Genomic DNA, 13,658 nt, shown 5'->3' with positions numbered 1-13,658 from the left:
TTAATGGTCTCTTTTAAAAATGAAAATAAAGTATAGCACAATGACAAAATATGATTAATAAAAGAAATGTAGTATTTCACTGGTTGCTTTTTCAGAAATGTAAACAACTTATAAAGACTACTCTGTTTGCTGATACCAGTGTCAGTATTACATGATCAAAGGTCAGTGGTTTTAATTCATACAGGCTTTCAGGTTCTAGCGGTACTTGTAAACAAAATAGTGTGTACACTTTCAGGAGTTAGGGTAATTTGTAAAGGTACTATTGCTATAATAAACATTTAATGTAACTAACACACAATGTATAGTATACCTTTAGATTGGCAGGGGCCAAAGAATATAGTCACAGAAGGATTTTTATTTGGCCAGTTCCCAAAGTGGGGCTATATTGCCACCTGGCAGATGTCCCACTAACAGGAATTGGTTTTATGTCAGCAAATCTGTGGATATTTGTGTATTTTTATTTCTAATCAAGGTAAGCAATATGTTGGATCTCCATTCATTAAAGCAACTTTTATCAAAGGATGCATTATTTGTTCAGGAAAAGGTGCGAATATACATATCGCTAGTCCACTGAGGCCTTGAACTTAACCCTAATTGGACTGGTCCCAAATATAATCACATGTTGCTGGCATTTCTTTGAAGCATCCTAGCAGAAAAGGGTGGTTAAAGTGCAATACGTTGCAGAATGCCTTAGTATTCTTTTAATGTTATGAGAAGACATTTTAAACCCTTAGAACAAGAATAGTTACAGAGAGGTAGCTGTGTTAGTCTGTATCTTCACATAACAAACCAGCAGTCATGTAGCATTTTAAAGACTAACTAAATTATTTATTAGGTGGTGAGCTTTTGTGGGGGCAGACCAACTTTTTCACATCTGGAAATAGTACTGAAAATGAACTGCCACAATGAATATATAGCAGAGAAAGAGGGAAAAAAATGAAATGAAAACTGGCAGACCAGCTGCGGGAGGTGGAGACAAAGGGGGTGGAGAAGAGAAAGAACATTGCTTACTCCAAGGCTATGTCTACACTAGCCCCAGAACTTCAAAAGGGGTATGTTAATGAACCTAATCAAAATATGCTAATGAGGTGCTGCCATGAATATGCAGCACCTCTTTAGCATAATGGCAGCTGTGGCACTTCGAAAGTGCTGCTTTCGATCACGGGTGGTTCGTCTACATGGGCTCCTTGTCGAAAGGACCCCACAGACTTTGTAATCCCCTTATTCCTATTTGGTTATAGGAATAAGGGGACTTTGAAGTTTGCGGGGTCCTTTCAAAAAGGACCCTGTGTAGACGAGCCACATGCAATCAAAAGCAGCACTTTCAAAGTGCCGCAGCTGCCATTATGCTAATGAGGTGCTACATATTCAGGGCAGCGCTTCATTAGCATCTTTTGATCAGGTTCTTTATCCTGCCCCTTTCGAAGTTCTGAGGTTATTGTAGACATAGCCCAAGTGTCTATTAAGTTAAGTGACTTGCCTGAGATCACTACGAATTTCAAAGATGGGGAAGCTGTCTTTGTAATGTATAAGATAATTGTTGTCTCTATTAAGAACAGGTCCTGAAGTGTCAAATATGAGAATAAATTCCAATGCAGATGTCCCTCTTTGTAATCTGGTGTTCGTCTCTGTTGTAGAATGCAGATTCTCAGGCCCTTAATACTATGGCCTGCTCCACTGAAATGCTCACTGACACGTTTATGTGTATTCAGATTCCTAATGTGTGATTTGTGTCCATTCATGCTTTGGCAAAGTGATTGGTGAATCTATCCAATGTACATAGCAGAGGGGCACTGCTGGCACATGGTGGCATATATAACATTAGTGGATGTGCAGGAATATGAACCCTCTGATCTTGTAACTGACGTGGTTAGGTCCAGTGATGGTGTCTCCAGAATAAATATGTGGACAAAGTTGGCTACGGGGTTTGTTTCAAGGAAAGGTTCCAAAATTAGTATTTCTGTGGTATGGCGTGTGGTTGCAAGTGAGAATTTTCCTGAGGTTAGTTAGGTGTCTGTAATACAACACAGACCTCTCACCCAGAGCCTTAGACCAAGATTTTAAGAATGATTGATTACACCATAGATTAAGTGCTTTGAATTTTTTAAGCTCAGTTGGGACGTACAGAGAGGGCCTGTTTTTGGGGGCCAAGAGCTCAATAATTTTTCAGGTAGACACCCAAAATCACATTTAACTTTTTGGGAAAAAATATCTAGACCTCAGTCTTTGAAAGTGACTAGTCATTCACAGAGAGAATAAGGATTTTATGATCGAGGTTCCCAATAGCCGCTCAACGAAAAGGAAACATCTTCAAGGAAGGGAAATGCCCAGAGGCCTGCACTGCTGCTGAATTTAGCTGTGGGTAAGTGGATGTTTTAATTCTCCAAAGCTATCAGTCCAACATCTTTCACAAAACTGCAGTGACTAAAAATATGTAAAATTGGAAAAAGAAAATGATAACCGAAAGGGTTTGTCCTTAAATCTGTGTCTTAATGCTTTGTATACAGGGAAACCTGTTTTCAAGTTGTCACTTCAGTGGTTAAATGTTATCTAATGCTACACCCTATAGCGAATAGGCCCCTGAAAACATCTTAATTTATTTTGAAATTTATGGATCCCTTTGCACTTGGTTTGGGTTTGTGACTATATGGCTATGTCTACACTAGAACGTTTTGTTGACAAAACTGATGTTTTGTCGACAAAACCTGGGAAGTGTCCAGATTCCCAAGGCATTCTGCCAATGTAAAGTAACAGAATGCAGCACTTTTGTCAACATTCTTACCTTATTCCCCACAAGGCATAACACCTCTGTCAACAGAGATCTATATTCTATATGTATAACATGTCATAAGGTAAATCCTTAACGCATTGTAGTTAAACGGTTATTTTGTTTTTATTATCATATGTAGATAATTAAGCAGAAAACCACTGCTAGTACAGTACAGTGGTCTGCCATTTGTCATGTTTTCAAGTAAAATTTCTACTAGACAGTACAGTGCATATATGCATACTTTTTGTTTTGTTGAAATGTATTTAAATTTATTTTGTTGTTATTAAGATGCTCCAGTTATGTGGGAGTCCAAATCACAGGTGTTTCCAGACTACAGACCCCAGATTAAGGATGTTCAAGTGTATCACATTGGTCTTTGAAACAATCAGAGAGGGAAGAAGAGACAGAGAAGGGTCTTTTGCTTATGCTTGCACTCCTTTTCCCAAGTATCCTTCATTTTATACCTTCTAGTTCTGGCGAAAACTTCTGTCAATGGATCATGGCCAAATTGCTGAGCAGATTACAAGAGCGATCTACTCTGTCAACAGAAAGTGGCTGGATTGCCCAGCCGCAATCTTGACAAACTGGCCAACCAGAAGCACAGCAGCCAGGGCTGCCCAGTGTCCTGGAAGCCCTGTCTGTCAGCAGAGGGCCTCCTGGAACATCCAGATAGTCTTTCCGTCAGCCAATCTCTGTCGACCAAGGCACTCTGCCTTTTGGGTAGCAGGATAAGACTGTTGCTAAAAATGCTCTATTTTGTCACTTTATTGTCAACAGAACACCTGGGAAGCTGAAGGAATCTTTAGTTATTAGTTTTATTACTAACTTATCAGGTACATACAAATTACATAAGGAAGCCTTTGAAGACAATCTGAAGTGACACCTGTGTTTGGGTTGTATACTTCTGTATCAAATTGTATCCTACCTTCTACATTGTAACTGCCATTTTAAAACTGAAGTCCCTCCTCTATCAACAGAATACATACAGCACAGGCAAAATTCCCTTTGCCAAAGTGTTCCATGTTTGACGGTAGATTTCAAGAATATGGCTAGCATATATATAAAAAATGTTTAGAGTTATCAGATGCAAGATCCATGGTGCATAATACACGTGGACATGTCCCAGAAATGCTGCAAACATGAACAGTCAGAGGTCTAAATGTAAATCAAAAGTAGACTTGAAGCTCTTCTCCTGTAATATAACATACTTGAATCTCTATAATCCAGTAACCTTGAAAAATAGGGTATGCCATATTATGGAATTTTCTGGATCACTGATGTTCACCATAATGAAGGGTAAACAAAGCCTATTACTATATCTTACTAGTTTATTTTAAAATCTTACATGGGTTGTAAGGAAGTTAATTTTAACTCTAACATCTGAATTCAAGAGTAGAAAATCTGGATTGTAATTAGCATTTTTTTCCAGGAAGCATCAGGTTATTCCTCTTGTAATATTATCACTTCATTTATTACCTATAAATTCTTCTTTCTATTGACAGATTGCCTTACCTCTACAGTCAGTTTAACTGCCTTTTTTTATAATAGAAAATACCATATTTGGAACACCCTACTTGGTCTTCTGAAATAATTTATCAAGAATTCTTACATAGCCCGGTGACAGTTGTTTGTCAAAGGCAAAATTGCTGTAGTCTAGATTTCAGTATGCCAGGCTCTTATTGAGCTCCAGATTTTTTCACCATTTCCATGGTCTTTCTAGAGCAAGAGTTCAGTCCATCTCAGGCACTACTAAATCGCCTCAGCATGAAGAGGTATAGGTGCAAAGTGACTATATCTCCATACTGGAGAAGTTCTAAAGCTTTACTCTGTTGTAAATATGGTACTGTGTTTCAAGGTTAATGAGGGTCTTGGCTTCCTTCTGTTTCTGTCAAGAATCAAAAAGGGCCTTTAATTCAAAAAGAAAATGGTTGAGTAGAGCCAACTGATAAGAATCAGAGCAATAGCAAAAGCAGGTTCTGGGATATACTGTAAATAAGTAGAGGCTGGCAAAGGAGGTGCTGTCATCATCATAACAGGTCATATTATAACCTGCAGGATGCTGGACAACTCTCCAACACTGCATTCTACAGGTCACGATCCTCAGCTTAGTTCCTTAACTTGAAAAAATATTTTGTTTGTTTACCAGTGAACATACATTACTTTATAATGATGAAATCACAAAAGTTCTTACAGTAGAATCATAACAATTTCTTCTGTCACTTAATTTTTTTTTTTAAATTTAACGGATCTTTAAAATATTCTCATGTATAATGAGATTATAAGAGTTTTTTCTCTTGGATCAGAATTGGATTTCAGTTGTTTTTAGTCCTTCCATAGTCCTAAGTCATTCAAGCATGATCAGTTAATTGAACACATCTGTGTTTTAACAGATACCTTCTTTTAATAGTGCATATGCAGTATGCAATTGTAAATAATTTTAGCTGTATGCTATCTACATAAGTAATGTTTGTAAAGACCACCTTCTATCTTATGACGAAGTTGCAGCCGAAACTAAAATAGAACACATGTAGAAAATCAAATTTTGCGGATAAACTCCAGTCAAGCATTCTGTAGCCATCGGCTGTACTCAAAGCCTAAATGACACGACTATCTGTTCAATGAAGATGGCCTGATCCATTTGCCACCTCACTCTGATATTTGCAGTGTGTGTAAGAACACAATGGATTTGGGAGCTTTCGATAAAATTTAAGGAGAATGAACGTAGGATTGGCAATGGAAAGAAACTGCATGTAACCACTTTCTGTTCTTACAAATGGTGCATTGCTACATAAAGTAAATTAAAAACTGTATTAACCTCTCAATTACTGCTCTAAAAAGAAAAGCTTCACAGCAGAATAATAATTCAAGAATAAAACTAAATATTCTACAAATAACTAAGTTTTGCATGTGGACAATAGCTTTTCTTTTGCTCATGTGTAAAATATAGCTGCTTATCTGAACGTGAACTAGCCCACTGTAATATGAACATGAAAGATTTTCATTAAGTACTGTAGCTCCATAATAAGATACATTATGAGAATGTTTATCGTAATATTTTAAAGCTACAACTATGATTTTTTATTTTGAAATTGTCTTTTTATTTTAGCTTTGTTTCTAAACACTGGTTAATTCTAATAAAAGGGTTCAAACAGTTTGTTCTTATCCTTTTTTGTTTAGCCATCTAGTAACTGATAAAGCAGGAGTTGGCAAGAAGGTATCCTGGTTACAGCGAAGTCTCTGACTTCCTATCGATAGTTTCTAAGCATTTAACAAAGGTTAAGTTAACAGGGGTATGAAAAATAGGCTTGTTATCTGTAAGTAGACCCCATTAGGAAAGACAGTTTAAGCTGTTTTAGCCAAATGTATCTGGAAAATTGTGCTCTACACAAATTTAAATCTCTCTACCTTTTTTTGAGCATATACATTCTGAACACAGCAAATACAAGAAAATGCAATTTTGTTTGCCCTAATTGCTAAAATGTATTTTATATATTTTCAAAGCAAAACAATATGCTAGTAGCTTTAACTGGGCATCCTGGACAGTCAGTACAAAAGTAGAGTTACTTGAACTGACAGTACAAATAACAGGTTCACCAAGCATTCAGCTTTAATTCCATTTTATTAAAACATTAAATATGGAATCTTATTATGTACTTTGAAATGTCCCATGTCTTATAAAGCTACACACCCATATATGTGACCATAAATGACAGACAGGTCTATGGCGAGCAGTTAAGTGCCCAGGAAGACACTTCCTTTTTGGTAACGGGGTAAGAAATGACCTCTCTGTTTCTTTGCCCTGGACACCACAGAAAAAATGATAAAATACTAAGAATGCAATTTAATAATCCTACAATTTTAATAATTAACACATCTTGGAAGTATCCAGGAATAACTAATCCAAAACATATTGAATAGTAACCGAGAGGTAGCTGTGTTAGTCTTTATCCTTTCAAAACAAACAAGCAGTCAAGTAGCATTTCAAAGACTAACAAAATACTTTTGTTAGTCTTCAAAGTGCTATATGACTGCATTTTTGTTTTGTCATCCAAAACAGATAATCCTTCTTTTAAAATCCATGCCAATGAGTGGAAGACTTTCACTGGCCTCTCCTGTTATTGTTTCATTTGGTGCATGGCTGCTGCTAGCCTCCTCAAAAAATTAACCTGTTTCTAGGATCATTTCTGGGACTCCAACATCTCCTCTTTATGTGTGGGTTAAGAAAAGTGTTTTATGTGTTTGTCTGAGTTTTATGTGCTCCTCACATGCACACACATACGCGCAACAAAGTGTGCATGCAATTTAAGTCAAATTTAGTTAAATTTCTATTTGGGTACGTATACTGTGAAATACATATAGCAATAAAATATTATTACTAAATCATGGATGTAGCCCAATGTTGATGTCAAACTAATGTTAAAATTAATACAGAACATAATAATGTATTTTCTAAAACATTTAAGTGACTTTGGAACGCAGGTCTCATTAAAAGTCAGTGGTATTTAAGTTCCTAAATCTGTACTCCTGTAAAGATTTAGCCACAGGCTTAACTTTATGCACAAGTAGTTCTGCTGACTTCATTGGGACCACTCAGAGTACATAAAGTTAGGCCCCAGTCTGTGCAGACTTACTCTTTGCTCATTTAAAAATGGACATTCGGCTCCTAAATTACTTGGACACTTGTGAAAGTTATACCCTATATCTTCCAAGTAACTTACAAACAAATTAATGCTTACAACTCCTCCGTGAGGTAAGTGAAGAAGAATTGTTATCTTTATATGATGAATCTATATTATAATGTTATGATGTATTTTAAGCTTTGGTAGCCTATACAGAAAACAAAAGGAAAACAAAGCATAAACTGTCCTGAATTTACTACTTAGTCTATTTAAATTGAAAGGGGTTTAATCATAATTTTTATTACAACTGTGGTATGCATGAAAATTAAAATGGTAGAAGATGAGTTCAGGTGATCAGGATATTGATCAGGTGTACTTAGAATAGCAGTTCATTAACTGTGTTAATTATATGAGATTATTTCTAAAATGCTAAATTGGTTTCATATTTTAAATTGCTTATTAAATCATTAATTTTCTAGGAGGTAAATGAGCATGACATTGTCATCTTAATCTCTGCAGATTTTACCTTTCATGTGTCATCAAGGCACTTAAAGCAGTCACAACTGGCTTTCTAGAAATACCATATTAACATCTAGTTTGTTCAAAGAGGAATTACTGCTTCTGCTCAGGTTTTGTGTGTATTGTGTGTCTACCATTTTCAGGCTCAACTGGATCTATTTAATTTTTTTTTACTTTTGGTAAGACTAATATAGAGGTATCAAAATATTTATTAAATTAAATTATCTTCTAACCAACAGTAATATGACCTGTGGTTACACCAGGCTGCTTCAATCTATCCAGAGGATCATATGCCAGGAAGGGTTTCATGGATCCTATTCCCAGGTACTGAGCACCTTCAGTGTCTTCTGTAATCATATAACTAATGTTGTTTTCACAATTCTCTCTAGGGTTACCCATGAAAGTTCCTGGAATAATTAACAATGAACAAGCTGTTTCTAAGCATTGCTGAAGTAAACAAGTAAAGTAAATACAGAGCATAGTTCATATGTTAATGTGTATTTGGAGTTTTATTCAGTTTTCAGTGCATAGGATGGACTGTGCAAATTAACTATAACCCAGTACTTTAAAAGGCTTATTTTATGGTGGTAGCTACTAAAATAGGTTGTTAAATATAATGAAAGTAAACAAAGTATATTTTCCCCTGTAGATTTTCTAGATAGCTGTATTAACAACATGGAGTTCAGTATTCATTCACAAAACTATTGAGAGCTGGCAGTTTGTTCCATGCTGTGAAGGTTGGGATTTGTTAGTAAATTAAATGGCATGCATCTTACAATAACAAAAACTGGAACACAAGAGCTATTAAAATGCCATTTTAACTAAGATTAACTATTCATATCTCTCAGAACACCTTACCTTCAGGCATTTCTGTAAATACTCGTAAATCACAGCATGAATCATTGAGAATAATTTTTTAAAGATAATAATTTCATAGGAAACTTTTTTCTAGTTTAACCAATATTCAGCTGACAACTTTCTTTGTTTTATTCAATCAAGAAGACAGCTTCTTTGGAGTTCACCTAAATAAAATAATCATTCTGGTGATGCTTAATTGATAGATAATTATATTATCTTCATTACTGTTATACAATAGATACTTTAAGGTAGAATTTACATATTATTAGTTTTGGAGAATGTCAAAAATATAATGTGCTATATGCTATTAGGCAAATGAATTGTCAATTAAACTGATCTATGAGGGAAGACAGCCTTAGATTTTGTTTGGCTGCTTTTCTATCTAGGAGCAGTTTTTAGGAACATTAGGTGTAGTGAATATTTTTATCTTCATTTAGCTTATTTTTGCAGTTTACAGTCTCTGCTGAGATTTATGGGCAAGCATGTTTTCCCTTTGATGGCAGTGCCCGTCTGGAGAAGTAAATTGGTCCCTGACAGGCACCTCTCCCCACTTGCTGTGGTAACCATGGCAACAGGCATGTCATAACAGTTCCCACACTACAGTATGCAGAGCTGCTCCTCCAACAAGATGACAGGTCCTCTGGAAGTAGGAAATCTTACAGAATACACAAAGCAGCAGCACCAAAGTGACATGAACACCCTGGGAACCTTCAGCTAGCAAATAATCTGCTGCTGGAAAAGACTCTAGTAATTGTGTTTGTTTTTCTTCGGTGTTGGTTTTAGCTCAGGTATAGAATCTGTGTATATTCCTGAGAAACATTTATGTTTTAATACAAAATTAAGTACTCCATAATTTTGGATAGGTATCTTTTTGCAAAAAACTAAGAATACCATGTCAGCTAACATTGCTTCAAGGCATACATATCATGTCTTATTTAAAATAATTTGTTAATATTATTATAATCAAAAGCAAAAAAATTCCGTTCAGCGAAATTCAAAGCTCACATTTGCTAAAAGCTGTTTTTGAAACTGTGCATCTATTAGTTTCTGAAGTGAGCAATATATATTTTGAAGTGTTTGAAGTATATTCATTTTAAGCCATTTAGTTTAATTTAGAAAGCTGCTAGATCATGCCTAGATGTTAATTTCTGTTTTAGGGAAAATAATTTAGGGAATAATCTTTTCCCTATTCTCCCTTTCTCCATACAGCATATTTTGCATGTTTAAGACTTCTGTATAATACAAGTACATTCAAAACTGAAATAAATTGAAGGCCAGATCCTGCTTTGGTTTTGCCCCCTCTGGGTCTCCCACTTCTATGGTCATTCAAGTGTCTCCATGGTATTGCACTCCTTTATCTTCACTGAGCTCTGAGAAAGGGTTTCTCTATGACCAAATGGAAATGAAGGTGGACCTGGAGCAGGGCTGCAACTCCTATATTTCTCCCATCTCAAAAAAGCCTAAAACAACCTTCTGTGAAATTGTATTATCTGATTGGTATCTCTCCACCACACACACACACCTGGAAGAATCCTCTCTCATTTGGTAGTAGCTTACATGAAGCTGGAAGACAGTCCACAAGGACATGTAAGCACAGGGCTGCTGCATGGAGCTCTGAGTTTCTATGAACCTCATCCTGAGATTTATAGGATTTGGTGGCCAAATTTCTATTTCTTCCATAGAGTCAAGAAGCAATTCTCATGGAGTTTCTAGACATGTTTGCAAGTTGTTCCCTGGTAGTGTCTGGTCCTTAAGGCAAAGTTAGCTACTGCCTCAAGTGCTAGTCCATATGTAGAGAGTAGACCATATGTGGGCATACATGCAGACCATGCGCCTGAATCTGTAAGTTTTTAACAAACAGTATCCATTGGTCTGCATATGAGTAGAACTCCATATTTTCTGAATCAAGGGCATAGGTGACAGCACAAACTCCAATTTCTTTTTATCACTGTATGTCTTGAGTCAGAAGCCATGTCTGCTTCAGTCTTCCTCCATTGTAAACCTGTGAGTACAATTTGTAAATAGTTTAATAAATTAATATTTTAGGGGTTTGTTTTTATGGTTAGCATAGTTGGTTTTAGGTACTCTCTGCCCTGGGGGACATTTCTCCCTCCAAAAAAAAAGATTATCCCAAGATTTCCTGGATTCAGAAATTCTCTCTCCTATACTTGTTCCTTCTCTATCAGCAGCAATCACCAGTGCTTCCTCTGTTGCCTTGGAAAAACTCCTTTTGTCATAAAGAGCAGCTTCAGCCACTCCTTCTGTCCCCCAGCTCATGAGGAACAGTTCTATCTTCAGAAGCAGCTGATGCATTAGTCTATGAGATCCCATTCAGAATCAGGTTGAGGAGACCTCCATCCTATACATCAGCTTTAGACAGTGACTAGCAACCCTCCAAACATGAGCTCTAGAGTAGAAACAAAAACTCTTAGGCCTAAGAAACCCTCTGACAAGAGTAGAGGACATGGAAATAGTCATAAGGACAAATCTCCATTCATATTTTCCTCTAAGGGAGAGGATCTCTCCCCTTCTCAGAGCTGGGTAAGCCCGTGTGCAAGGTGCTAAAGAATTAGGTCCTCATAAAGATGTCAGAGAATGAAAGGCACAAAAGAAGGAGGCTCTGGTGGTTTCAGATCCATTTTGCTGTACCCCATGGTTCCATGTGGCTGTCCAATGTTGAGATCCTGTCCAACATTCTCTGTGCAGGATCCTCCAAACACTAGACCTTTGGATTTCTCTGATCCCTTGTGGACAGTTTAGAAGACCCCCAAGTACAAGGGAGGACCAAAACATTCACCTTGCCAGAGGATAGCTTCCTTTGTCCTACCCACACACTACTGCTGCCATCTCCAGCTTTTATTCAAGACATCCCTGCTCCCAAGTGACCACCGTAAGAAGAAAACAATTACCCTATTAACTCTATATCTAACATCCTCCCATTGTTTCTGTTAGTGCTAGTGGTAGAACAGGAGCCTGTCAGTCACCAAGTGAATCTGGTGCTCCTGAAGAGGCTTCCTCCAAGGGAAACAAATCCTATTGGAGTTGAATAAGGAGGTGTTGTTCTCTCACCTACTCCTGAATACTTTGGAATACAATCAAGACTTGCCTTTCCATCCTCAGCTATCTGCTTTCATGTACCCATGTTACTAAATTTGCCAAGCTCCATTTCTACAGCTTATAGATCTGGCTTGACTCCTTTTACTCACCAAAAGAGGACAACATCAGTGCCAAAGTATCAGTTCTAATCAATATTTTGTCCTCTTTCACCTGTTGGGCAAAACCAAAGAAAGTAAAGGTAAGAATTTATTTCCTCAGCTCTGTACTTAATACACTATAATCACAGGTGCTTCCCTGATAGGATGCGGAGTTCATATGAAAATTTATGTTGTAGAGGGCATCTGGACCCTTCAGGAGGCCAGGATGCACATTAGCTGAAAAGAGCTAAGGGTGGTCAAATAAGGGAGTCAAATGGAACTTTTTTCTCCTATTCATCACAACAATACCAGTTATCTCCAGATTGCCAGAATCCCTGCCCCCTAAAGTAATTTCAGAGCTTCATATGAAGTAAACCATCCACTTGCCAGTAGTATTTCCAAAACTGTATGCGTCTGATGAAAAGGCTTCACTCCCTGGATGTCCAATGGGCACCAGTTTTTATCTGCTAAAAGAAAAGCAGTTAGAAAAACATCTAGGTTTCTTATTGCTATAGGAGAGAGATGAAGAGATCAAGCTCCATCTGCCTAGCTGAGACTCTCTCAATGGATCTCAGCTGCATCATCCTTTGCTATCAGCTAGCTTGTATTTGCTCTCCGGGAGGCATGAGGATCCATTACATGAGAGTGCAAGCAACTTCTGTGGTACCTTTGCAAGATGTGCCTTTACTAGAAATGTGCAGGTCAGCTACCTGAAGCTAATGATGTATCTTTGCAAAGAAGTAAGCTTTGTTTCAGTTTTCTAGAGAGATGGCCACAGAAACAGAATTCTTGCAGATGACCATTAGTATCTGGACTCTGGCACCACCTCCAGAGTTCCACTGTGCATGCGTGGCCCTACAAATACTGCTTACTAAAAATATTCAGACTCAGTCTTGTGGTGGGTGTGTGTACCTGTGTGTAGAATACAGTAGAACCCCAAGATATGCAGACTCAAGCTGCATGAATCTTGGGTTAATGTGACTCTGAGTGGAAGGGACCTAATGCCTGGCTCCAAGCTGCCTGCCTCTCAGGAGAGCCAGGAAACTGACCAGTGCAGGAGCTTTGAAACTATCCCACTATATGCCATGATGTGACCTTTCTGGTTATTGCTTCACCTCCGCAGCTCTCCAGGTGAGCAGGAAGTAGGTGACAGGAAACAGTGGTGATCAGCTCAGGAATTTTGAATTCATTTCCTTTCCTCTCTGGCCAGCATGGCAAACAGATGTCAGGAGCACACCTGTGCAGCACACCTACTAGCCGTGAGTTCCCAGGGTGGCAAAAGAGCCCCAGCATGGAGCCGTCAGCAGATCCAGGACCTCATCACTGTACGTGGGGGGGATGAGTCTGTTCTCATGCAGCTCAAAAACAGCAAAAGAAATGCCAGCATTTATGTGAAGATATTACACCAGGGACAGTCAGCAGTGCTGCATTAAAATCAAGGAGCTCAGGCAGAATTACCGAAAGACCAAAGCAGATAATGGTCCATCAGTCTGGATCATCTCCCAAAAAATGATGCTATTATGTTCAACTGCTTCTTATTCTGTGGACAGACCCAACCTCTTCCACCAAAAAACTCAAGGACTTCTCAGTATTTGTTGCTTGGCAGACCTCAACTTGTAGCAAGGATGATGAAGCGAGGTCTGAAGTAGTGGATGAGGAGGAGGGATGACAGCGGTGTGCACTGCCGTGCCAAAGCTG

The 13,658-nt window shown here is 37.9% G+C and overlaps 1 protein-coding gene across 2 annotated transcripts in view; it reads left to right on the top strand.

Annotated features, from left to right (window-relative positions):
* The window catches only part of ELP4 (elongator acetyltransferase complex subunit 4), a 255,318-nt gene that overhangs the window by 68,419 nt on the left and 173,241 nt on the right, over window positions 1-13,658 (top strand). For both annotated transcript variants that reach the window (XM_074998982.1, XM_074998984.1), the window contains exon 6: window positions 8,148-8,232. In XM_074998982.1, coding sequence (XP_074855083.1) covers window positions 8,148-8,232 — 85 coding nt within the window. The remainder of the gene's footprint in view (window positions 1-8,147; window positions 8,233-13,658) is intronic.

This window comes from Carettochelys insculpta, chromosome 6, assembly GCF_033958435.1.
Source record: "Carettochelys insculpta isolate YL-2023 chromosome 6, ASM3395843v1, whole genome shotgun sequence".
Taxonomy (NCBI): domain Eukaryota; kingdom Metazoa; phylum Chordata; order Testudines; family Carettochelyidae; genus Carettochelys; species Carettochelys insculpta.
This window is presented reverse-complemented; position numbering and strand designations above follow the sequence as displayed.